The sequence below is a fragment of the Xenopus laevis genome, chromosome 1S (genome assembly GCF_017654675.1).
Source record: "Xenopus laevis strain J_2021 chromosome 1S, Xenopus_laevis_v10.1, whole genome shotgun sequence".
Taxonomy (NCBI): Eukaryota; Metazoa; Chordata; class Amphibia; order Anura; family Pipidae; genus Xenopus; species Xenopus laevis.
In genome coordinates, this window is record NC_054372.1 from 201,400,043 (window position 1) to 201,427,108 (window position 27,066).

Genomic DNA, 27,066 nt, shown 5'->3' on the forward strand with positions numbered 1-27,066 from the left:
AGTTTGGAAGTTGTGTTGGAAAAAGACACGTCCATCAAATTCATCCTTTTTACCTAAATGAAACCTGCGCAACTGCCAGTTTATCCCTTTTCCCATTTATTACCCCCCTGAGCCTTTCTTGTCCAATACAGAATATCCAACAACACAAGGGCCCCACTCAATCAGCTCATCTCTTTATATCAACATATTCAAACTGCTGTTTAACAAGACTGTCAGTGTATGAAATGTGGGGTCTCTGTTCAGCCCCTCTCACCCCAATTGCGATGTTTCTGCTGTTTCACTGCTCCCCAAGTTCTACCCCATTCATTTCCCTGAGCCAATATCTGCCACTGATGCCAGTTACACAGACGGACACTGTATGTGAGTTTGGCTCTAGGGCTTCTGGATACTTGGCCAGAGGGGAGATTCAGGAGATATTTGCATGTCTCCGCCCATAATTCCATATGTGACAGTTAAGCGTCTAATTTGTGGGTGTAAAGCAGAGCTAGGGGTGTAGCCTGGGTGTGTGATACTTCTATTAAAGCTCCACTGCAGCTTTAGTGACACTTATTGACTTTATTCAGTTGGCAACAAGCTTCTGATTTAGCTCATTTATATGCAAAACAGAGGGAATCCTGGGAATAGCCCATAGGCTGAACCTCATCCACTGGGACTTATTAGAGATATAAAGGATCCCCCATGGGTATGAATTCTAATAGCAGTGATTTGTATGGATTAGTGAGTGGCCCTACAAGAAACCAGAGGCAAATCAGTGGGGGTACAGCACACAAGCCCAGCCCCAGTAACACCAGTTGTTATTGATTATTGACTGATCTACAGATATTGGCCAATGGAGGGATTGGAGGGCAATGTGTTAGTTTTGTATAATGAGTGATGTTCCTCACATTGTGTCCAGCAGATATGGGCCCTTCTTGCCCATGTGGGGCTTTCAGAGTCAGGGTAAATACTAAAGGCAATTTGACATACGACTCCTCCACAACTCCCAGCAGTCTCACATAGGCCAATGGCAAGTGGGAGCTTTTCCTATATGTTGGGAGAGTCCATTGTAGCACTGGGGGGGAGGGGTATTATTATTTGGGCACCTTGGCGCTGAGCATGGCCAGTTGTTTCTGGTGAGTCCCAGGACTTGTGTATTAACCCCTCACAAACCATCAGTTGGAGATTGTTGGGTGGCACATGAATGGGCTCAGAGACCATCTGCAAAGCGACAAGAACCAACAATAATGTGACAATACCAAAAATAATAGTGACAATACCAATACAAAATAATAGTGACATAACATATAGCCAACAAATAATAGCGACAATACCAACATAGCACAACAATAATAGCGACAATACCAACAAATAATAGTGACAATACAACAAATAGGACAACCAACAAATAATAGTGACAATACCAACTATAATAGTGAACAAAAGTACCAAACAGATAATAGCGATAAAACCAATTAATAATAGTGAAGATGCTGTATCATTGGGCACCATGTTGGCACCATAGGGCAGTGCCCCCATACAGTCACTGTGTGTAGCGCCCCCATGTGGAAGGATTGTGTCACCCTATGTAAATGGGGAGCTGTGTTTTCGGGGACAGTTCTACACATGCTAATGCAGCCCCCCTGCTCCTCATGCAGAAATGAAGCTGATTGGCTGCTCGGTGCAATGAGGAAACGACTACTGAATATTTGTAGCTCAGAGCCACAAGTATAGAAATAGCAGCTCCACTTCCTCTCAGCACTGACACCAGTACTTTTGTCTCTCTGCACCAAAACATGTCTGATCCGTGTGACTTGGAGAAGGAGATCCGGCCTCTCCCCATATCAGGTACATTCAGGTACATTCCTTGGAAGGGCTGGGGGCCTCACGTTGGACTCTGGTGGGTGGGTGAGGGCTGACAGTTCACTCATTAGGGTGTTTGTTGGGCTGAAAAGGTCTTTCTGTAGGGTGACGGTGCCATTGTCAGTACAGTAGCTCAGTTGAATGTCCCTGGGCTTGTGTAAGAGAAGGCCATTCATACCCAGAGAACACGGACGCTACAAGAACTGCAACTATATGGCCATGACTTTCTCTATCAGACCTGCCAACTGGCCTGGTTTTCAGCTCCCAATATTGACAGTTCATCCCCCAGTCCCAGGTTGTTACTGAAATGTCTCGACTTTCTCTTTGATCTCCTGCACTGAACAGCCAGAAATAGATACAAAGTTTCTAAAACTTAATTGGCTTTTGGCAGAGAGCCCAGAATACGTCGCAGCTGCACTTAGATACATTTGTAATAATTTAAGATAAGCAAAAGAAACCATTGTAACAATTTAAGATAAGCAAAAGATACATTGTAATAATTTAAGATAAGCAAAAGAAAAATTGTAACAATTTAAGATAAGCCGGTCTCTTGGAGAAACTGTGACTTGCAGCTTAAAGAGCAATTCACCTTCATTAGCAAAACTGCAATAACACATAAAAACCACAGAAATGTGTTAAACTTTCATACCTGAAACTTTTGTAAAATGAACATGTAATTAGGGGTGTGGCCACAAAAAATGGGATGGCAAATCTTTTTTCCCCTTTTTCTATTTCCAAAATTTGGAGGTAAACTCTAGTGGCACAAGCTACAACTCTTCTGGTTTTATTGAGAGAATTGTGGACAAATAGATGAGCAATTGTGCTGATTCAATTTATAAACAAACAGGTGAGGCCCAATATACAGAAGCTTCTTCTTTGCCTTTAAATCCAGAGCCAAAGAATTGGTACAAGCTGGTGCCACACCCACTCCCAGCAGTGCACTGACACAAGCCACACCCTCTGCACCTACAAGTCACTACATGATTGGCCAGTTTGTTCCTCTTCACACCATGTGACACTGACTGATCCTAATGCTCAGGGACAGGTATTGAGTGTTATATATAATTACTATTAATAGGACACTCTACCCCTCCCTCCTTCCTCTTAGTCTTTTCACACCTTGTCACTATGGGACTATTTATACCTAATGCACCTCATAGTCACATCTTTACTCACTTGCTAAAAAAAGCATCCGACCCTTCCTTGTACCTAATGTATCAGCCTGTACCACTGATTCACTTCCCAGCTCTCCCTTACACCCCTTTCCCTCCTCTAATCTCATTGGCTCCCTCCTGTTTGCTGGGAGGAGCTACTGGTGAATAAAGCATCCGACCCTTCCTTTTACCTATCTAATGTATCAGCCTGTACCCTGATTCGCTTCCAGCTCTCCCTGTAACTCCCCTTTCCCTCTCTAATCTCATTGGCTCCCTCTGTCTGCTGGAGGAGCTACTGGTGAATAAAGCATCCGACCTTCCTTGTACCTATCTATGTATCAGCCGTAGCACTGATTCACTTCCTCAGCTCTCCCTGTAACACCCTTTCCCTCCTTTAATCTCATTGGCTCCCTCCTGTCTGCTGGGGAGCTACTGGTGAATAAAGCATCCGACCCTTCCTTATACCTATCTAATGTATCAGCCTGTACCCCTGATTCACTTCCCAGCTCTCCCTGTAACACCCCTTTCCCTCTTCTAATCTCATTGGCTCCTTCCTGTCTGCTGGGAGAGCTACTGGTGATAAAGCATCCGACCCTTCCTTTACCTATCTAATGTATCAGCCTGTACCTGATTCGCTTCCAGCTCTCCCTGTAACTCCCCTTTCCCTCTCTAATCTCATTGGCTCCCTCCTGTCTGCTGGGAGGAGTACTGGTGAATAAAGCATCCGACCCTTCCTGTAGTACCTATCTAATGTATCAGCCTGTACCCCTAATTCATTTCTCAGCTCTCCCTGTAACACCCCTTTCCTCCTCTAATCTCATTGGCTGCTTCCTGTCTGTCTGTCTATATTTATATTAAGTGTCTCTTCTCAGTATAACCAATCCCAACTTGCCTTTCCCGATAATTGATCCCTTCCATTCCCTTTATCAGCTTTGTTGCTCTTCACTGTACTTTCTCTATAGCAGGGTGAGTGTTACCCCAATGTTTCTATATATCTGTAACCTTGTTATGAGCTAAGGGGTCCAGTCTGAAGGTCAGTTAGGGGAGATTTGGGGTGAGTGCTTATTTGTACCCAGGGTACCCCTGGAACTATAGCAGGGTGACTGTTACCCCAATGTTTCTAGTATACTGTAACCTTGTTATGAGCTAAGGGGCCTAGTCTGAAGGCCAGTTAGGGGAGATTTGGGGTGAGTGTTATTTTACCCTGGGTACCCTGGAACTATAGCAGGGTGACACCCCAATGTTTCTATATATCTGTAACCTTGTTATGAGCTAAGGGCCCAGTCTGAACGTCAGTTAGGGGAGATTTGGGGTGAGTGTTTATTTGTACCCTGGGTACCCCTGGAACTATAGCAGGGTGACACCCCAATGTTCTATATATCTGTAACCTTGTTATGAGCTATAAGGGCCCAGTCTGAAGGTTCAGTTAGGGGAGATTTGGGTGAGTGTTTATTTGTACCCTGGTACCCTGAACTATAGCAGGGTGACACCCAATGTTTTATATATCTGTAACCTTGTTATGAGCTAAGGGGCCCAGTCTGAAGGTCGTTAGGGGAGATTTGGGGTGAGTGCTTATTTGTACCTGGGTACCCCTGGAACTATAGCAGGGTGATACCCCAATGTTTCTATATATCTGTAACCTTGTTATGAGCTAAGGGGCCCAGTCTGAGGTCAGTTAGGGGGAGATTTGGGGTGAGTGTTTTTATACCCGGGGTTTACCACTGGAACTATAGCAGGGTGACACCCCAATGTTTCTATATATCTGTAACCTTTGTTATGAGCTAAGGGGGCCCAGTCTGAAGGTCAGTTAGGGGAGATTTGGGGAGTGATTATTTGTACCCGGGGTACCCCTAGAACTATAGCAGGGTGACTGTTACCCCAATGTTTCTATATATCTGTACCTTGTTATGAGCTAAGGGGGCCCAGTCTGAAAGGTCAGTTAGGGGGAGATTTGGGGTGAGTGTTTATTTGTACCCTGGGTACCCTGGAACTATAGCAGGGTGACACCCCAATGTTTCTATATATCTGAACCCTTGTTATGAGCTGAGGAGCATTATGAACTCCGTGTAAATCATGATTTATTTATTTATAAAGTGTCAGCAAGTTACTCTGAACTTTACTTTGATTTATAAGGAACGGGGTCTTCCAATAATGTAACAAACAAGGGATACAGTAAAACATATCAGAGGGGCTGATCACATGAGAAGGAAGAGGGTTGAGTCCATGAGACATTAGATAGGGGAGACGTTCAGCTTGTTGTGCTTCTTTAGAGCACTATTGTTGTGCATGAGAAATGTCTCACTGTGAGTTTTCCATTCAGTAATTCAATCCCAAAACCCTCATAGAGTTCAGCAGTTCCACAGTGTGACCAGGTATATTCAGTAACATGTGCTGCACTTGATGGAATTGAACACATGTTACTGTATACAACTGGCCACACTGTGGAACTGCTGAACTCTATGGAGGTTTTGGGGATTAAATTGTTTGTCTTCGGTTGATTCACCTGGGGAAGGATTATTGAATAGGGAAACATCTCTCCTGTATAATAAACACTGTGTAAAGAAGCACGACAAGCTCTCGGGAGGTTTTTATTGTTTATTTTTGAATATTACAGAATCTCTACAGGTTTGGCAATGACAGTAAAAAGCTGACAGTTAGAAGATGACAGTGAGGAGAGGAGAATTAGTACTGACAATTGATATTGAGAGAATTATTGAGAGAATGTAGTTGTACGGTGCCATGTGTTGATATTAACTCAGCTCCATGTCTCCTTCTCCATCAGAAATCAAACATGATAGGGTGGAGCGTGTGACCACCATGTTGTTAGTCCTCCTGCTTCTCATCTGTGTCCTCCTGCAGCTGCTGAGTATTGGCCTGCGACTCACAATGACCAGTAAGTATCTGTTATGGCCACCATGGGCCTGTGCTAAACCTTACACGGGTCTAACAGGGACTAGGAATAATGGGGAGAATAAAGACTCACAGACTAAACATTGAGTATCGCTGTATAGCAGTGGCGCAGAATTCAGCTCACAATGTGATGCACCTGTGAAATGTTCTGTCACTGGCTGAGAACTTTGGCTTCTCTAGTGACATCTGGGCCTGTATTATCCAATCACAAGACTTGTCCTCATGCTGAATATCAGGGACCCAAAATAATATTTTGCTGTTTCTTAGCAGACCCAGAGCTGCTGGGAGAGAACAGACAAATCACAATGTGGCCCTTCTGCACAATAAACAGGACAGGTAAGTGCTACCTTGTTCCCATAGCCCATAGCTGGGACACCCGTGTTTGGGTGCTCTATCTTAAATATAGAGTCAGAGTCACTATACAGGGACACCATTGGGGAGAAGTTTGGGTGCTCTATCTTATATTGAGACAGAGTCACTATACAGGACACCCATGGGGAGAAGTTTGGGTGCTCTATCTTAATATGAGACAGAGTACTATACAGGACACCATGGGGAGAAGTTTGGGTGCTCTATCTTAATATTGAGACAGAGTCACTATACAGGGACACCCATGGGGAGAAGTTTGGGTGCTCTATCTTAATATAGAGACAGAGTCACTATACAGGGACACCATGGGGAGAAGTTTGGGTGCTCTATCTTAATTTGAGACAGAGTCACTATACAGGGACACCCATGGGGAGAAGTTTGGGTGCTCTATCTTAATATTGAGACAGAGTCACTATACAGGGACACCATGGGGAGAAGTTTTGGGTGCTCTATCTTATATTGAGACAGATCACTATCCCGGGACACCCATGGGAGAAGTTTGGGTGCTCTATCTTGATATAGAGTCAGAGTAACTATACAGGGACACCCATGGGGAGAAAGTTTGGGGGGCTCCATCTTAAAATGAGGCAGAGTACTATACAGGGACAACCCATGGGGGGAAGTTTGGGTGCCTCTATTCCCTCAGGAACCCTAAATTGGGAATATAGAGGGGAAATATACAGGGACACCCATGGGAGAAGTTTGGGGGCTCCATCTTAATATTGAGGCAGAGTTTACTATACAGGACACCCATGGGGAGAAGTTTGGGTGCTCTATCTTAATATAGAGACAGAGTGACTAATACAGGGACACCCATGGGAGAAGTTTTGGGTGTCTAAACTTAAAATTGAGACAGATTCACATACAGGGAACACCATGGGGAAAGTTTGGGTGCTCTATCTTAATATTAGAGACAGAGTACTATACAGGGACACCCATGGGGAGAAGTTTGGGTGGTCTATCTTAATATTGAGACAGATTCACTATCAGGGGGCACCCTGGGGAGAAGTTTGGGTGCTCTATCTTAATATAGAGTCAGAGTAAATATACAGGGGACACCCATGGGGAGAAGTTTGGGTGTCTATCTTAATAAGAGCAGAGTGACTATACAGGGACACCCATGGGAGAAGTTTGGGTGTCTATCTTAATATTGAGACAGATCACTATCAGACACCCATGGGGAAGTTTGGGTGCTCTATCTTAATTTTAGAGCAGAGTAACTATACGGGACCCCATGGAGAAGTTTGGGTGCTCCATTCTTATATATGAGCAGAGTCACTATACAGGGACACCCATGGGGAGAAGTTTGGGTGCTCTATCTTAATATTGAGACAGAGTACTATACAGGGACACCCATGGGGAGAAGTTTGGGTGTCTATCTAATTAGAGACAGATACTATACAGGAACACCCATGGGAGAAGTTTGGGTGCTCCTATCTTAATTAGAGCAGGTCCCATACAGGGACACCAGGGGAAAGTTTGGGTTTTTGAGTCTTTCTTAAAATATTTGGGCCAGATTCCTATACAGGGACACCCATGGGGGAGAAGTTTGGGGCTCTATTTTTAAAATATAGAAGGGTAGAAGTCCCTTTTTAAGGGAAAAACAACACCCATGGGGGAAGTTTGGGTGTCTATCTTAATATAGAGTCAGAGTGAACTATACAGGGACACCCATGGGAGAAGTTTGGGTCTATCTTAATATTGGACAGATTCACTATACAGGAACACCAGGGGAGATTTGGGTGCTCTATTTTTAATATGAGACAGAGTCATTTCAGGGACACCCATGGGGAATTGGGACTTTTAACAGGGGACACCCATGGGGGGGGGAAAAAAAAATTTGGGGGTTCCCCTCTTAATATAGAGTCAGAGTCACTATACCCCGGGGCAACCCATGGGGAAAAAGTTTGGGGTTTTTAGGGGTTTAATTAGGGTCAGAGTAAATATACAGGGACACCCCAGGGCCCGCCAAAATTAGAAATCACGGGGGGCCCTACAACAAAAATTTTTGGGGGGCCCCCGGGGCCCCCCCAACTGACGACCAAGCTCCCCCCATAATCCCGCCCACATCGGGGGTTAAAAAAACCAAAACAGACATCAAATGCTAAAAAAAAAAACCCCCCCCCCCCAAAAATTGTTTTTAAAACTATTGGAATTTTGGCAGGGCCCCCGTATAAAAAAAATTGGGGCCCCAAAAAAAAAAAAAGTTTTAAAAATTTTTTTTTTTTTTTTAAAAAACTTTGGGGGGGGAGGGGCCCCCTGTTAAAAAAAAATTGGGGGCCCCCAAAAAAAGAAAAAAACCTAAAAAAAATTTTTTAAAACCCCAAAATTGGTGGGAGGGCCCCCCAAAATTAAAAAACCCCAAAGGGGCCCCAAAAAAAAAATTTTTAAAAAAAATTAATTTTTTTTTGGGGAAAAAAAAAAAAAAACATTGGGGGAGGGGCCCCCCCTTAAAAAGTTAAAAACAAAATTGGGGGGCCCCAAAAAAAAAATTTTTAAAAAAAATTTTTTTTTTTTTTGAAAAAAAAAAAAAAAAACAATTTTTGGGGCAGGGGGCCCCCCTTTAAAAGTTTTAAAAACAAATTGGGGCCCCCCAAAAAAATTTAAAAAAAAAAAAATTGTTTTTTTTAAAAAAAAAAAAAACGGGGCAGGGGACCCCCTTTCAAGTTTAAAAAAAATTTTGGGCCCCCAAAAAGAAAATTTTAAATTTTTTTTTTTAAAAAAAAACCCCCCCAAAAAAAAAAAAAAAATGGCAAGGGCCCCCTTAACCCAGGTTTAAAAAAAAAATTGGGGCCCCAAAAAAACAAAGTTTTTTAAAAAAAAAAGAAATTTGGGGGCAGGGGGGCCTATAAAATTTTTAAAAATAAAATAATTTTTGGGTTTTGGCCCAGGGATTTAAAAAAAAAAAAAAAAAAACTGGTGTTAGTTTTAATTTAAAACATTTTGGTTCAGACTTCAACCCCTTGCCTCCCCCTTTTTGACTTTTGGGCTTTTTTTCGCCCTCGGGCTTTCCGGGCCCTTTTTCCCCGGCCCCCTTTCCGGGGTTCGGGCATGAAGGGCCAAAAATTTTGGGGCGGGCGGGGCTAAAAGGGGGGGCCCCGGGGCTTCAAAAAATGCAGCCTGCCCGGGGGCCCCCCTTATGCCCGGGCCCCGGTTTCGGGGTTTTCCCCCTGTCCCCCCCCCAAAGGGGCCCGGGGACACCCATGGGGGAAGTTTTTGGGGGTCTATCTTAAAAAAGAGTCAGATTCCCCCAAAACAGGGGGACCCATGGGGGGGAAATTTGGGTGCTCTATCTTAATATTGAGACAGAGTTTTTTTACAGGGCAAAACCCTGGGGGGAAATTTTTGGGCTCTATCTTTTTTTTTAGATCAAAAATTACTTTTTCAGGGGGACCCAGGGGAAGAAGTTTGGTTTTTCTATCTTAATATTGAGACAGAGTGACTATACAGGGACACCCATGGGGAGAAGTTTGGGTGCTGTGTTGGGCTATTGAGACTCTATAGGGGGAATTCACAAACGTGTCAGGAACGAAAAAATTTCTTTAAAATGTCGTAGAAAGTGTTGTAGACACAGCCGACAAATTCACAGAGCATTTCTCCGCCAATTTTCCGACATGTACGACACTTTTGAATTAGTGTAGTTAAAAGTGGGCGTGGTTTTTCGGCGCATCTTTTCCCGACATTTTTATGAATTACTCGTAAACTCATTTTTTTTTACCGACAATTTTTCAGACACTTTAGAAAAAATTGTCTTTTGAAAAGTCTTGGTAAATGTCGTTTGTACGATGAAAAGATAAACGAGATTTTAGAAAATTGTCGGACTTACGAGACATTCAGAGACGGTAACATCTGCCTTTGTGAATTTGCCGCTCGTACGACATTTTACGAATTTGTCGACCGCCACTTCTAGGGTGACTTATTTTACCGACACTTTTGTGAATTCCCCCCAAAGTCTCTTCTCACAGAGTTTGTGGCCCTTGGTTTCTCCATGAACTTGACCCACAGGCACATGAATGTGTTTATAGAACAGCCACTAGGGATGTCGCGGACTGTTCGCCCGCGAACTAATTCGCGCGAACATCAACTGTTCGCGTCCGCCGAATGTTCGCAAACGAAGCGCGACGTTCGCCAATTTGGGTTCGCCTTAGCTGGCGCTTATTTTTGACCTCTCACCCCAGACCAGCAGATACATGGCAGCCAATCAGGAAGCTCTCCCTCCTGGACCACCCCCACACCCCCTGGACCACTCCCCTTCCATATATAAACTGAAGCCCTGCAGCGTTTTTTCATTCTGCCTGTGTGTGCTTGGAAGAGCTAGTGTAGGGAGAGAGCTGTTAGTGATTTGAGGGACAGTTGATAGTAAGTTTGCTGGCTAGTAATCTACTTGATACTGCTCTGTATTGTAGGGACAGAACTCTGCAGGGATTTGAGGGACATTTTAGGTTAGTTAGCTTTGCTGGCTAGTAATCTACCTTCTACTGCAGTGCTCTGTATGTAGCTGCAGTGGGCACTGCTTCTGATCTCATCTGCTGACTGCTGTAATAACCCAATAGTCCTTGTAAGGACTGCTTTTATTTTCTTTTTTGTTTTTTACTTTGCTACTGTAAGAGCCCAGTGCTATTAGTCTAGCTGTGTTGGGAGTGGGACTGGTGTGCTGCTCCTAGTAGTTCAGCACCAACCAGAGTAATTTTTTTTTTAATATACATATATATATTTTTTTATTTTACTTATCTTACTGTTCTTTAACGTGTCCAGTGCTGTTTGCTGTTCTTCATAGTAGTGCACCAATAGTAGTGCACTTGCAGGCATTGTTTGCCCAGTGTGTTCTTCAAACAACTGCCACCTAGTTGTGTGAGCTTGTTCACATTCTGTCTAAATATCAATAATAATACCGTCTCCAGAAACACCACCTGAGTGACGTTTTCCAAGCAGCAATAATATATTCCGTATCCACTGCTGTAGTGTATACGTTGACCTTGCAGGCATTGTTTGCCCAGTGTGTTCTTCAAACAACTGCCACCTAGCTGTGTGAGCTTGTTCACATTCTGTCTAAATATCAATAATAATACCGTCTCCAGAAACACCACCTGAGTTGTTGTTGTTGTTTTAAAAAAAATGCCAGGCAAAGGCAGGCCGCCACGCAGAGGCACTAGGGGCCGTGCTGCTATGCTATCCTGTGGCCCTAGGAAATTGCCCAGTTTTACAAAGGCAATTACCCTGAACTCCCAAAATGCTGAAGAGGTAGTTGACTGGCTTACACAGCACACCCCATCCTCTACCGTTTCAACATCCTCATCCTCCTCTGCTATGGGCACCCCACGTAACACTTCCTCCACCACCGGCGCCCCTTCTTCACTGGAGTCAGAGGAGTTATTTTCACATGAGTTTCTTGAACTGAGTGATGCGCAACCATTATTGGCAGAAGAAGATGAAGGCGATGAGGACGTTACACCAGATTTAATTCTGGCAGAGAACACAACAGAGATGGACATAATGAGTGATGAGGAGGTCCCCGCTGCTGCTTCCTTCTGTGAGCTGTCAGAAGAAATTGATGCATCTGAGGAGAATGATGATGAGGAGATTGATGTTTTGTGGGTGCCCAGTAGAAGAGAGCAAGAGGAGCATAGTTCAGATGGAGAGACGGAGAGTCAGAGAGGCAGGAGGAGAATAAGACTTAGAAGAAGCAGGGAGGACAGCTCGCAGGGAACAGTAGGGCAACAACATGTATCGCCACCTGTGGTCAGCCGGCCAACGCACCCGCCATTGCCGCCAACTTCTACTGTTACCGCCAGATTGCCAGCTTCAAATAGGTCAGCAGGGTGGGATTTTTTTAATGTGTGTGCCTCTGAAAAAAGCGTTGTAATTTGCAATGAGTGCAGTCAGAAACGGAGTCTTGGGAAGCCCAACAGCCACATAGGTACAACTTCTATGCGAAGGCACATGAACGGCAAGCACAAAGCACTTTGGGAGCAACACCTCAAAGGCAACAGACAAACTAAAAGCCACACTCCTTCTGGTCCAGCATCTTACTGCTCTACCTCTGCTGTCCTTGACCCGTCTGAACCACCCTCCACTCCGCCTTCCACCTTGACCACCAGTTCCCATTCCCAGTCATCTGCCCCCAGCCAAGTTTCTGTGAGGGCCATGTTTGAGCGTAAGAAGCTAATGTCTGTGAGTCACCCCCTTGCCCGGCGTCTGACAGCTGGCTTGTCTGCACTCTTAGCCCGCCAGCTTTTACCATACCAGCTGGTGGACTCTGAGGCCTTCCGCAAATTTGTAGCAATTGGGACACCGCAGTGGAAGGTACCCAGCCGCAATTTTTTCTCCAAGAAGGGAATACCACACCTGTACCACCATGTGCAGAGCCAAGTCACCGCATCTCTGTCACTTAGTGTTGGGGCAAAGGTCCATATGACTACTGACGCATGGTCCTCCAAGCATGGTCAGGGCAGGTATGTCACCTACACTGCCCACTGGGTGAACTTGCTTATGGCTGGGAAGCAGGGAATGCGTGGCTCAACAACAACAGTGGAGTTGGTGTCACCGCCACGGATTGCACGCGGTTCTGCCACCACCTCTACTCCTCCTTCGCTCTCTACCTCGTCTTCTTCCTCTTCTTCGTCCTCTGCTGCTGGGTCCTCCTCCTCCACACCTGTGCACCCCCAGCTCCCCCTAGGCTATTCGACGTGCCAGGTACGCCGTTGTCATGCTGTCTTGGGGATGACGTGCCTGGAAAGCAGAAACCATAACGGATCTGTACTCCTGTCATCTCTGCAGTCACAGGCCGATCGGTGGCTGACCCCACACCAACTGAAGATCGGAAAAGTGGTGTGTGACAATGGAAGCAATCTGTTGGCAGCGTTGAGACTAGGCAATTTAACACATGTGCCCTGCATGGCACATGTGTTAAATTTAATAGTCCAACGTTTTGTCTCAAAGTACCCAGGATTCCAGGACGTTCTCAGGCAGTCCAGGAAGGTGTCGGCCCATTTCAGACGTTCCTACACAGCCATGGCACGCCTTGCTGACATTCAGCAGCGCTACAACATGCCAGTCAGGCGTTTGATTTGCGACAGCCAGACTCGCTGGGATTCAACGCTCCTCATGTTGGAACGTCTGCTGCAACAACAAAGAGCCGTCAACGAATACCTGTTTGAACTGGGTGGTAGGACTGGATCTGCAGAGCTGGGGATTTTTTTCCCCCGTTACTGGGTGCTTATGCGCGATGCCTGCAGGCTCATGCGCCCTTTTGAAGAGGTGACAAATATGGTCAGTCGCACCGAAGGCACCATCAGCGACCTAATACCCTTCGCTTTATTCCTGGAGCGTGCCGTGCGACGAGTGACAGATGAGGCTGTAGACCAGCGTGACGAGGAGCAGGAAGCGCACGATTTCTGGTCGGAATCACCAGAACGAACCCAGGCACCTGCTGCAACGCAGGGAGAGGTGTCAGAAGTGGAGTCAGAGGAGGAAGGTGGCTTTGTGGAGGAGGAGGACCAACAGGAGCAGGCTTCCCAGGGGGCTGGTGGTGACCTTTTGGGGACCCCTGGTCTTGTACGTGGCTGGGGGGGAGGAGACCGTGGATGATGCAGTCCTTGATAACGAGGAAGCGGAGATGGATACCTCTGCATCCAACCTTGTGAGAATGGGGTCTTTCATGCTGTCATGCCTGTTGAAGGACCCCCGTATCAAGAGGCTTAAGGAGAAGGACCTGTACTGGGTCGCAACTCTACTAGACCCTCGGTACAAGCATAAAGTGTCAGAAATGTTACCAACATACCACAAGTCCGAAAAGATGCGGCATTTACAAACCAGCCTGCAAAACATGTTGTACAATGCTTTTAAGGGTGATGTCACTTCAGGAACTCATCAACATTCCAGGGGCAGAGGTGCCAGTAATCCTGCCACGAGCACACCTGCAAGGACAAAGCCCTTTGGCCAGTCTGTAACGTCAGACATGCAAATGTTTTTCTGTCCAAGGCAGCGCCACAACCCTTCTGGATCCACCCTCAAAGAACGCCTCGACCGGCAGGTAGCGGACTACCTGGCATTAACTGCAGATATCGACACTCTGAGGAGCGATGAACCCCTGGACTACTGGGTGCGCAGGCTTGATCTGTGGCCAGAGCTGTCACAATTTGCCATGAACCTCTTGTCTTGCCCAGCCTCAAGTGTGCTCTCAGAAAGGACCTTCAGTGCAGCAGGAGGGATTGTAACTGAGAAGAGAACTCGCCTAGGTCACAAAAGTGTCGATTACCTGACCTTTATTAAAATGAATGAGGGGTGGATCTCGGAGGGTTACTGCACGCCGGAAGACTTGTTCTGAGTTTCTGACTCCCATGCAGCTGTCCTTCTCTGCACGCCTCATGACTCCACATACAGCTGTCCTTTAGCGTCCTCCTCCCTCCGCCACCGTTACAAACTAGGGTGCAAACCCTACTGGTTTCATTTGAATCCAGGTAAATCCTGAGTTTTTCTGGCCTCTGTGCTTCAGTGGCTGCGACAAAATTTTTTTATATTTTCAGCATTTATATGGCATATTTTTTCTGGCCTCTGTGCTTCAGTGGCTGCAACCAAAAAAAATCATATTTTCAGCATTTACATGGCATATTTTTTCTGGCCTCTGTGCTTCAGTGGCTGCGACAAAAAAAACATAATTTTTCAGGAAAGTACACATGCCTAATTTTTCAGGGTTCTGCAACAGTGGCAAAATCGCATCTTTTATGGTCACCGCAGGTGATCAATAAAGTAGACCAAAACTGGGCCCACACTGCAGAATGAGTGTTTTTTGGTTCACTTCACTGTACATTGAATTACCTCTGCCTGACAGTGCACGTGCGCACAAGCACGGTGACTGCTAAACACACCACTACAGAAATATTGCCACCAACAGGACGAACATCCTGGAGGTGACAAGCTCAACTAGTAATTAACAACTATTATTTGCTCACTTGACGGTATCATTCATAAAAATTGTTACAAAGTATCTTATTTGCACCTGTTAGCTGTTCTGAGCTCTCTGCCAAAAGCTAATTAAGTTAGAAACTGGTTTTTTCTGGCTGTTCAGTGCAGAGAAAAGAGGGACTTTCCAGTACAAAAGAGGGACAGGGGGTTGAGTGGTCAAAAGAAGGACAGTTGGGAGGTATGCAAGTGCCACCTAGCTGTGTGAGCTTTTTCACATTCCGTGTCCAGAAACATCACCTGAGTGACGTAGTGTGATTTCTGCCCTTTACAGCACAAAACGCAGCGCTGTGTCAACAATGGATTTTTTAGAAACATATTTGCCCTTGATCCCCCTCTGGCATGCCACTGTCCAGGTCGTTGCACCCTTTAAACAACTTTAAAATCATTTTTCTGGCCAGAAATGTCTTTTCTAGCTTTTAAAATTCGCCTTCCCATTGAAGTCTATGGGGTTCGCGAACATTTTTTCCGACGTTCGCTACATCCCTATTGGATAGACCCGAAAAGTCATAAAGTAACACTGCCACAGGTAACACTACATATAATAAGAATCATTTGGGGTAACACAGGACAACACTATGTAAAATCCTTTGTTTTGGGGGCTATTGAATTATACCCTATGTATAAATGCCTCTATCCCCCAGGGAACAAGTGTTGCTAAGGGGTGCAAAGCTGAGGTCATAAGTGCTACTCACCCCATCCAATCAGCAACTTTAAATATAAATATAGAAAAATGGTTTATATGGGTAATTCCAAAGGTGTTGTGTGTTGCTATTGGCTCCTGTTATTTTTATATTGCCAAAAAGTCACACATCACACTACCCAAATTATTGATCAGTCCCTGCCCCAATGGATCCCTATCAGGCCCAGACTGACAATCTGTGGGTTCTGGTAAATGACAGAGGTGCTGCTGTAAGATGCCATAGACATTCACTGTTTATTGGGCTGGTGGGGCCTGATTGGGCCTCTGTCTACTTGAAATGCCAGGGCCTATTTTGACTCCCAATCCAAACCTGGTTCCTTTTCCATTCCCATCTGTCTCTGTCCCAGTGAGCTTACAATCTAAGGTCCCTATCACATTCCCATCAGTCTCTGTCCCAGTGAGCTTACAATCTAAGGTCCCTATCACATTCCCATCAGTCCCTGCCCCAGTGAGCTTTCAATCTAAGGTCCTTATCACATTCCCATCAGTTCCTGCCCCAGTGAGCTTACAATCTAAGGTGTATATCACATTCACATCACTCCCTGCCCCAATGAGCTTACAATCTACATTACTTTGTCTGGTAGAGGAAAAGATCTATCTTCAAGGATACAAAAAGAATTGATTGAAAAGGGGGGTCTGACTTACATCAGTATGTACAATTTAATAAAGAAAGCAAAAGAACACCCCTTATTTATCAATTGTTAGTACTGTGTTTCTATTGAAAAGGTCTTGATAAAATATATTAAACAAGGCTGGCAGACTTGGGTTAGTGTTGTGAAGAGCCAATTAACCTTCCTTTATGTGTTTGGGGTGTGGGTGCTTCTGTTTTGCACCTCTGTCCTGTTGTTGCTACTCATTATATCTCATTCCCTCCCCAGTTCCTATGAGATAATCATCAGCAGGGGATGGAACGGGAGCTTGAGTCCTTTCTGCAGCAGTTACAGCAGCACAAGATACAACTCCAGCCATACCCCGAGTCTGTACACGGCACTGCTACTCCCAGCTGAGAATGTTACAGGGAGTAGGAGTCTGACCCTCGGGGATGGGCTGCACTATGGCAGCTTCTACAATGCTCCCCTGAGCCCACATCAGAACTACACGGTGTACCTGAGAGTCACCAGCACATGGAAGCAGGTAGATCTCTACTACACTGAGTTTATTCCAAGAGCTGCATTGGCTGATGTTCTGCTTCATTTTTATTCCCAGCCTTGGTCTCAGTGACTAGGAGCAAGTTCACTGGGTCAGAACCGACACTCGCTGATCACTCAGGCAAAGCTGGGAATGGAAGTGACCATAGAGGGAGCATCAACTGCCCAGCTCTGTACTTCATGAAACAGCTCATTTTGGAACTTTCAGCCCCCCCCCCAATGAAAAACCAGGGGTCACCAATATATTCACAGCCCTCCCCCATAGTCACAGGGTCTATCTCCTCTGGAGACTGGAGACAAGTGACCCCATTACTGCAACACTGACTCGATGGTACATGTAGTCAGAACCAGCAGTACAGAATAGAGAAAGGGACAGATACAATGGCGGTTAAGGTGGCCATACGTGTAAAGCGGGAGATGAGCTGATCAATATTGGCAGAAGATTTGGATATCGCTCGGCTCGTCAGTTGGGCTCCTTGTAACATTCTGATTGGGGCCTTGAAGGGACCTGAACATCGGCCATTGTTACTGCTGAATCATCAGATACAGATAGAATTCTATTGTTTTTATATGTTTTTATATGTATTTATTCAGCTCTACACGTGTGTATTGAAATGAATGATCTTTTATGGAAACATTGTCATTGTAACGTGTATGGCACCTTTACACTATAAACCCAGTGAGGATGGAAACGAAATTTAGAAGGTGATTAGAATTAGATTTGACTGAATTAGACAATATTCTCATTAGGAAATGTTTGTCACCAAATCTACATCTGATCTGAGCTGAGAGGATTGAGGACTGGGGTCTCTCTGATCTCTCTTCATCTTTTTCTTCTTTATAAAGATATAAAACTATGAGTAACCATGGAGTAGTGTCAATAATAATGTCCCAAACGTAAAGATCCCCAATAAACATCAGAGAGAAACATTACACTGTGGGGCACATTTACTATTGGTCGATATCAAGGGTTAATTAAGCCTACATATTCGACCCTTGAAGTTAAATCCTTCAACTTCGAATATCGAAGTCAAAGGATTTAGCGCAATTCGTTCCATCGAACCATCGAAGAAAAAATCATTTTGCTCGCTTGAACGATTAAATCGATTTAATCCATCGATCGAACGATTTTCCTTCGATCAGAAATTGGCTAGAAACCCTATAGGAACCTTCCCCATAGACTAACATTGGTGCTCGGTAGGTTTTAGGTGGAGAAGTAGGTGGTCGAAGTTTTTTTTAAAGAGACAGTACTTCGACTATCGATTCGTAGTCATAGTCGTAGTCGAAGGTCGAAGTATTCAATTTGATGGTCGAAGTAGCCAAAAAATACTTCGAAATTCGAAGTATTTTTTATTCTAACCCTTCACTCGAGCTAAGTAAATGTGCCCCTGTGTGTCTCGGTTAGGGAATCCACTATTTGGGATTTGGCCAAATCCTTTGTGAAAGATTTGACCGCATACTGAACCGAATCTGAATACTAATTTGCGTATGAAAATTAGGAGCAGGAAAGGAAAAAGTGTGAACATTTTTTTCACTTCCTTGTGTTGTGATAAAAAGTCACATGATTTCCCTCCCCCATCACTAATTTGCATATCCAAATTAGGATTCAGTTCGGCCGCATCTGAATTCTGCTGAAAAAGGACGAATCCTGAGCGAATCCCGAATCAAATCCAGTATTCGGCGCATCCCTAGTCTCTGTGAATCCTCTTGTAACTCGCTCCTCCCTGGAGTAAGGGGCAGCAATTAGAATTACAACTCCACTTCTGTTGGGCTTTAAAGGGCAACTGAACTTCCATTAGATAATTTGTTGATTTAAAATGATTTGGGAAATATCAGTTTTTATCAGCGTGTGTGAAATGGAGAAAAACGGAGATCATAATGTTCTCTATGAATTGATGTTTCCTTGTTCTTTGACAGGTGAATAAATCCTCCTGCACCAGATTTGATCCCTTCCTCAGTAAGTTGCTCCTCTACATTCTCCCAGTCTACTCACAGGCCAAAATATTCATATGGAAAAACACAAATCTTAAAAAATAAGAATCTCTACTGGTTTTACCCTTAATTTAATGAAATAATTCATTAATACATAATTCATCAGTAAATAAGCCATTCTTATAATTCATGAGACTAAAGTGCAATGTCAGCAGCTCATATATGTCCCCATCAATCTATATGAGGCCCACACACCTATAATGTGGTGAGTTGCAGTTCAGCAACAGTCTTTAATATGCAGCAACAGAGATGAATATCCACAGCGGACAATTTGTTAAATAGATTATACGGGAGGATATTATTAGGCTAACATTAGAGACTTCTTCGGAAGCAGTGTAAAAGCTTCAGGAGAAAGAAAGAGGCTGATGTTCTTCTGCTTAGGAAAGATGTGAGAAAGGTTTCTGATTTTATTCCTAAGCAGAAGAACATCAGCCTCTTTCTTTCTCCTGACAACTTCCTTGACTACTTGCTGGTCAGACTGGTGGGAAACTGACCAGCAGGTGGCGCTGTTGTAACACAATTCATTCATATTAACAGCACATGTATCCCTTAATATCTTGGAATAAAAACAATATAAATAATGAATGTAAATTACAAAAGTACTTAGAATAGACCCCTCATCAGTTTTACATTCACTTATTTTAAAGGTTTACTTACCCTTTAATGCTTACAATTACACATTTTAAGGCTATAAGTTGTTTAATAGCAGTAAGGACAACAGATATTACAATTTATAGTTAATATTATAAAAGGTATATTAGTGCATGAGACATACACTGTACATTAAAATCATCACAATATAAAATAAAAGAGAAAAACATAGAAAACCTGTACTTATACCTACAGTATACTAAATATAGACTTTCCTGGTTCTGGGGGCAAGGGGAAACCAATGGGATGAACTCTCAACAAAAACTGGTCCTCCAAAACAAATTTAGTTTTTGGGCAGAAGAGCTGACTATCTATTACAGATAAAGGGCATCAAGTAACTGGATAGGTAGTGGCAGAGCAGTTTGAGTGTTTTTATAACCTCTTGTGAGTATGATCAGGGGTAATAATATAATGACGATATATGGAACATAGAGAGAAATTAATATAATATATATTGACCGGTCATTGTTTTTGGTACTAGTTCCCTACAGACCAATATCTGTGTGACCTGCCCCACTGCCCACATATTCCTGACACCCCCAGTATCAAACCCAGTCATGTTTGGACTCCTTTGGAAGCTAATATTGTACTGAACCCATGAGCAGTTTGTAATACAGTTGGTACAACACGTATGGGGGTCTGGGATGATAAAAGTGTTGAGTTCCGTTATATTATGACCTACACATCACCTATAAAGGGTCTTGCAGTGAACTATGTCCCCCCTCCATGGGCTTCATTAGCTGAGCTTAGAGCAGGGCATGAAAGGCTGAGACCCCTTTATACACGGCTGATTCCAGACCTTAGTGAACACGTTCCTTCACCAGCACAATTTATTTATTTACATGACCTGTATCATGACGGCCTCTGTCTTTGTCTTTAGTCGCAGGAAACCAGCCCCTCCCACCTACACTGATTGGAGGACTTGCAGGGGGCGGGGCCCTACTGCTGCTCCTGGTGGTCCTGCTGGCCTTCTGCAAGCTGGGATTGGTCAGGTTGGTAGAGTTTTGTTCTAACAGTGAATAATAATAATATCACAGATGATGATTGAAGAGATAATTAGTAACAAACAAGGAGAGAACTGTGTGTTGCCCCCAGGTACCCTATGTGCTCTGAGCAACAAACTCTACCACCTTCCTCAGGACCCCAATAATGTTTCTGCTATCAGACAAGGTCAGAATTAGGGGGATCAGCCAGTTCTGTTGCTGAGTGACCTGCCCCAGGGATAGAGGGAAGTGACAGGTACTGGGGGGAGGTAAGAACAGTTTATTATTGTATTGTGCAACTATTGTTATAGCACCCCCAAAACAGGGTGAACATAGCACTTGAGTAGGGTCTTTACTGTCAGTACTGGGGACCCCTCCTGTATATAAAGGCAAAGCAAGGGAGGGGCAGTCTGTAGGGCCACTGTATTGGGCAGCCTTGGTGCTGCTATGGAGGTACCAAAGTAAAATACCCAGGTAATTCTGTTATTCAGATCCGTAGAACTGGCGATATACTGAGTAAGACTTGGGGTGTTGTACCTGGTGTGAGGATTTTGGATCACCTGTGTGAGATGAATCCACACCATGAATAGACTCACTGACCAATGATTGTGTCCCTGACAGATTTTATCAATTAATACTTTCCCACTAATCAATATTCCTGTGGGGGGGGTCAATAACAATGAATGTAACCTGAGAGTTCCTCTCATTTCTGGTTCTGTAGTTGGGGCACCCCAATAACCCACTCATGTCAGGCTCAATGTCTTCTCTTGCAAACTCAGTGCCTATAGGGGGCAGCACCTGCTCTAATGTCTAATGTCTGTCCCCAAAAGCAACTCAGTCATTGGATCAGAACCTATATAATATATGTATACTGTATAATACTATATAATACTATATAATACTATATAATACTATATAATATATGTATACTGTATAATACTGTATAATACTATATAATACTATATAATACTATATAATATATGTATACTGTATAATACTATATAATATATGTATACTGTATAATACTATATAATACTATATAATACTATATAATATATGTATACTGTATAATACTGTATAATACTATATAATACTGTATAATACTATATAATACTATATAATATATAGTTAATACTTTAATACTATAACTATATAATACTGTAACCTCCAATGTGACACCCACCCAGACAATGCAGAAGAAGAGCAGTACATGGACCTTCACTATAAATATCCCCAGATGATGTTCTAGTCCCTACACTGCCCCCTGTGGTAGGTGTACCTGTAAAATGGTATTAACCCTTAGATAAACAGGCGGCTGGCACTTTTATTAGCAGTTAAATTGTACTTATAATTCAGCCATTACTCCCTGTGTATGAGTATCCTGTACCTTCTCTAGTTCTGTTGGGGCCCCTTGGGCCATATCTTGTTATTTAAATAAGAACTGTCTGTCAATTTGATACTCTCAGCCCCTTCTCCCAAGAGCTTACACTGGGTCTTCCCTTTATATTTATACTAATTATGTATGTCATTGATAATTCAGATCTGCAATGTGTCAGTCTTCTTTTGGCATGTCCAATTGGATCCCAATGGGCAACAGAAATGCTCATGGTGAGTGAGTTCAAACAGCACTTACATCTGCTATAAGTATCCATACTGTAACCTACTAATAGCTATACTCTTTACCCATACCCTCATCTGGTTGTATCCATACTCTCATCTAGTTGTACCCATACCCTCATCTAGCTGTACCCATACTCACATCTAGTTGTGCCCATACTCTCATCTAGTTGTATCCATACTCTCATCTAGTTGTACCCATAATCTCATCTAGTTGTACCCTACTCTCATCTAGTTGTATCCATACTCTCATCAAGTTGTACCCATACTCTCATCTAGTTGTATCCATACTCTCATCTAGTTGTACCCATACCCTCATCTAATTGTACCCATACCCTCATCTGGTTGTATCCATACTCTCATCTAGTTGTACCCATACTCTCATCTGGTTGTATCCATACTCTCATCTAGTTGTACCCATACCCTCATCTAGTTGTACCCATACTCTCATCTGGTTGTATCCATACTCTCATCTAGTTGTACCCATACCCTCATCTAGTTGTACCCATACTCTCATCTGGTTGTATCCATACTCTCATCTAGTTGTACCCATATTCTCATCTAATTGTATCCATACTTTCATCTAGTTGTGCCTATACCCTCATCTATTTATACCCATACTCTCATCTAGTTGTATCCATACTTTCATCTAGTTGTATCCATACTCTCATCTAGTTGTATCCATACTCTCATCTAGTTGTACCCATATCCTCATCTAATTGTACCCATACTCTCATCTAGTTGTATCCATACTCTCATCTAGTTGTATCCATACTCTCATCTAGTTGTGCCCATATCCTCATCTAGTTGTACCCATACTCTCATCTAGTTGTACCGATACTCTCATCTAGTTGTACCCATACCCTCATCTAGTTGTAACCATACTCACATCTAGTTGTGCCCATACTCTCATCTAGTTGTGCCCATGCTCTCATCTAGTTGTATCCATACTCTCATCTAGTTGTATCCATACTCTCATCTAGTTGTACCCATACTCTCATCTAGTTGTACCCATACTCTCATCTAGTTGTATCCATACTCTCATCTAGTTGTACCCAATACATAAGTAAAACCTGTAATACCCAATACATCTATATAACCCTAACCCCAATAACCCTGCTTAGTACCCATACTCCCATCTGTTTGTACCCGCATAAATCTCATCTGCTAGTATGTATACTGTTATGTGTTTTTAGCTATACTGTAACCTGCTAGTAGCAGTACTCCCATCATATCTTTGTTGCTGTATAAACCCTTCCAGAGACTAATTAAATAAAGGGTGAGTAAAACTGTCACATCTTACAGCTGTGATCCATTTCTTCTCCTCCATGGAAACTTATTTGTGGAGTTCTTGCCTGTGTCTCTGATCTGTACAGGTAAGAAGAAGAGAGACATTCCAGTCGACGATCTACTTGAGGTTGTAAAAAGGTTTCGGAATGAGGAGCTGTTGGTCAATAAAGAGGGTGATGAGGAGAATTCCAACATGTTACCTGTGGGGCGTCCCAAGGAATACAAGGTGTGTAGGACAAGCTTTTCCTAGGTGTTTCCCTAAAGTTACTCTTCATACTGACCTTATATAAAAAGGGAATTGTGACTTGGTATAAAGGGGTCAAATGAGCAGATTTCTTTCCTAGGGCCCAGAGATCACATCTCAACGCTGATACGGTCCTCCATCCAACGGGAGTTCTAATCCTACCCAATCAACATCTGCCCGATTTCTGGCCAGATATTGATCGTGGAAGCCCATCTGGGGCCCCATACACTGGGCTGACTTTGTCTATAGGCAGCTTCTCTCAGCCTGTATATGGTCTCCTTAAGTGTTGTCTGGGATTTGTACTCTCAGCTTTATTTGTGATATTTGCCTACATTTCCAGGAACTGCCCTCGGGCCCCTTGTACCCCTGTGCCGCTGCCTCATCTGAGCAGAACAAAACTAAGGACCGATACAAAAATGTTATCCCTTGTAAGTACAACTATGTGTAATGTGAAATAGTAGGGTAATTATCATAGATCTGTAACTCTGTGGTACCCAGAATGCTCAGCAGCTCTCATGCTCTGTGTTTGCTCCTCAGATGATAACTGCCGTGTGATTCTGCGATCAAACCCCTCAGGGTCGGATTATATCAATGCCTCGTACATAGATGTGAGTACAGTGATCCCTTGATACACAACCTCAGTACCAGACTGACCCCTCGCTCTACTCATAGTAACAACACTCTGCTCAGCCCAATGTCTTTTTGTACAGTATTTGTTCTATTAAGAATGTTACTTCAGCAACAGAGTCTTGTCCCACACACCTGCCTGTGTCTTATTCCCAATATAAAGTTATGAGTATAGATCACCCTGCCTGCCCAATGTTCCTAACCCAAGGGGGTGGATATAAAGTTGCTCCTCTGTTTACTGCTACAATTGACCCTACTCTTCTGGGAAGATCCCACTAGATGTTTTTGCTGGGAGTTGCTGCTGGGAGTTGCTTCCACTAGTGAGTCGGGACTCAGCTCTGCCGCTGAATTGTTGTTGATCATGGAGTGTAGGCCACAGACTGTCCAAACTCATTGACAAACACCCCTGGGAACTGAACTTGTTTCTTCTCTCTCCACCTTTAGTGCCAAACTCATTGTCAGACAAGGAATTGGATCTCCAATTGGTGCAATTAAACATCTGATTCCTCTATATAGTCTTTATTATTTGTATTGTTTCCATTGTTGTATATCCACAGCAAATACATTTCCCTCATGCCACATTCTATTCATTTCAGGGATACAAAGAGCCCAAATTCTTCATAGCTACCCAAGGTAAGTCTCTTCCCAACCTCAGCCTTGAACTTAGACTTTTATAATGATTTGGCCAACGCTACAGCCTGAGTCTCTGATACATTATATCTTTATAAAACACACGTTTTAGTTGTGGTCACACATTATAGTCACACATTATGGGAACAGTTATTGTGGGTAAAAACCATGACAATGGGTTATTAATGAGCCCATTAGTTATTGTGTAGGGACACCATGAGTACAATAAACTTCCTCCTGAGCTTAGTGATGAGGTTCATCTGACCAGTAGGAGTTGGGGTGAAGGAGAGGGGTTTAATCCTGGCACAGGTTTATCTGCAAATAATGTGGGGTTCAGTAACATGAGGGGTGCATGTGTTGGTCCCAGGTCCCCTCCCAGAGACGTTGGCAGATTTCTGGCACATGGTTTGGCAGGAGAAGAGCTCAGTCATTGTGATGCTGACGGCTTTAGAGGAGCAGAACAAGGTGAGGAGATACTGGACTTTCTGCAAATGTGCTGCTTTGTGGTTGGTACCAGTTTTATGGGATTTTCCTTTGGCCAATTGTGGATGTTTGGCTCAACAATAGACACAAGGGCAAATATGTCTCATCATCAGAAAATCTGTTTCTTCCTATTGGATCACCCAGAGTGTTGGAAGGATGTGGCCCTGAAAGGGATTTAGTGGCCCGTAGCCTGATCCAGGAGTCCAGCGACTTGCTTGGGTCACATCGTAATCTCAATAGGAATTCTGGGAACATGTATATTGAATAATCTTCTCACTAGATGGGAAAAGTGGGGAGGAGAATCCATACATTTTTGACTTCTTCAAATGTTTCCTAAAAGGTATTTTTCCATATTGTGACCAGTCAGTGTAAAGTTCCTTCCCATAGGAAATACAAGGAGAGTCATGGTGCTGGCTGGGAATTCAGGCCAATAGATAAAGACAAGAGTCAGCCCTAGCCAGGGGCCACTGGTGCTCCCCCAGTATGTGTCTGTATAACTGTTACTTTCTGGGGGGCTTCCTAGATAAAGTAAAGAACCAGCTCCAGCCAGGGGCCACTTGTGCACCCCAATATCACTCTGTGTAACTGTTACTTTTTTGGGGGTTCCAGGTAAAATGTGAGCGTTATTGGCCAGAAGAGATCCAGACATATGGAGACATCAGAGTTTCAATAGAAAGTACGAGCCAGACAGGAGCTTTCATTAGCCGCAGCTTCACCCTACAGAAGGTACAGTATTCTGGGTTAGTACATATGGACAGACATGGACAGACACTGAGCTTTACCACTGCCTTTAGCAATAATTACCCTAAATGCCAGTAAGATCACTGCAGAAATGCATTATGAGCATTAAAGTAGTTCTTCACCTTTAAATTAACTGTTAGTATGATGTAGAGAGGGATATTCTGAGACAATTTGCAATTGGACCATTTTTAATTATTTTTGGTTTTTGACTTATTTTGCTCTTTATTCAGCAGCTCTCCAGGTTGCAAGTTCGGAAGTCTGGTTGCTAGGGTCTAAATTCCCCTAGCAATGTAAATAAGAGACTGGAATATGAATAGGAGAGGCCTGAATAGAAAGAGGAGTAATAAAAAGTAGCAATAACAATACATTTGTTTTTTAGATGGGGTCAGTGACCCCCATTTGAAAGCAGGAAAGAGTCAGAAGAAAAAGCAAACAAAAAAACAAATACAATACTATTAAAAAGAAAAAAAATGTACGTCAATTGAAAAGTTGTTCAGATTTAGCCATTCTATAACAAACGAAAAGGGTAAGGGCACACGGGCAGATTCGGGGAGATTAGTCGCCCCAGCAATAAATCGCCTCTTCTTCGGGGGAACAATTTCCCAGAAATACCTTCCCCTACCTTCCCGCCGGCTATAATGAAACATCACCACTAGGATGGCACTCGCGGCCCAATGTTGCCTCACACTTCGGGCGACCTCACAAAACGAAGCACCGCGAGTGC

General features: G+C 43.6%; 1 protein-coding gene across 1 annotated transcript in view; it reads left to right on the forward strand.

Moving 5' to 3' along the window:
• Nucleotides 1-1,673: 1,673 nt before the first annotated feature.
• Nucleotides 1,674-27,066, forward strand: part of LOC121399249 (receptor-type tyrosine-protein phosphatase F-like) — a gene marked incomplete at its 3' end in the record, with an annotated part of 42,730 nt that continues 17,337 nt past the window's right edge. Inside the window, exons 1-14 of the mRNA XM_041579296.1 lie at nucleotides 1,674-1,824; nucleotides 5,776-5,886; nucleotides 6,174-6,239; nucleotides 6,741-6,801; nucleotides 16,815-17,070; nucleotides 19,002-19,041; nucleotides 20,608-20,719; nucleotides 22,251-22,318; nucleotides 23,704-23,843; nucleotides 24,202-24,289; nucleotides 24,399-24,469; nucleotides 25,085-25,121; nucleotides 25,486-25,583; nucleotides 26,211-26,327. Of these exons, the coding sequence (XP_041435230.1) occupies nucleotides 1,773-1,824; nucleotides 5,776-5,886; nucleotides 6,174-6,239; nucleotides 6,741-6,801; nucleotides 16,815-17,070; nucleotides 19,002-19,041; nucleotides 20,608-20,719; nucleotides 22,251-22,318; nucleotides 23,704-23,843; nucleotides 24,202-24,289; nucleotides 24,399-24,469; nucleotides 25,085-25,121; nucleotides 25,486-25,583; nucleotides 26,211-26,327 (1,317 nt within the window). The remainder of the gene's footprint in view (nucleotides 1,825-5,775; nucleotides 5,887-6,173; nucleotides 6,240-6,740; nucleotides 6,802-16,814; nucleotides 17,071-19,001; nucleotides 19,042-20,607; nucleotides 20,720-22,250; nucleotides 22,319-23,703; nucleotides 23,844-24,201; nucleotides 24,290-24,398; nucleotides 24,470-25,084; nucleotides 25,122-25,485; nucleotides 25,584-26,210; nucleotides 26,328-27,066) is intronic.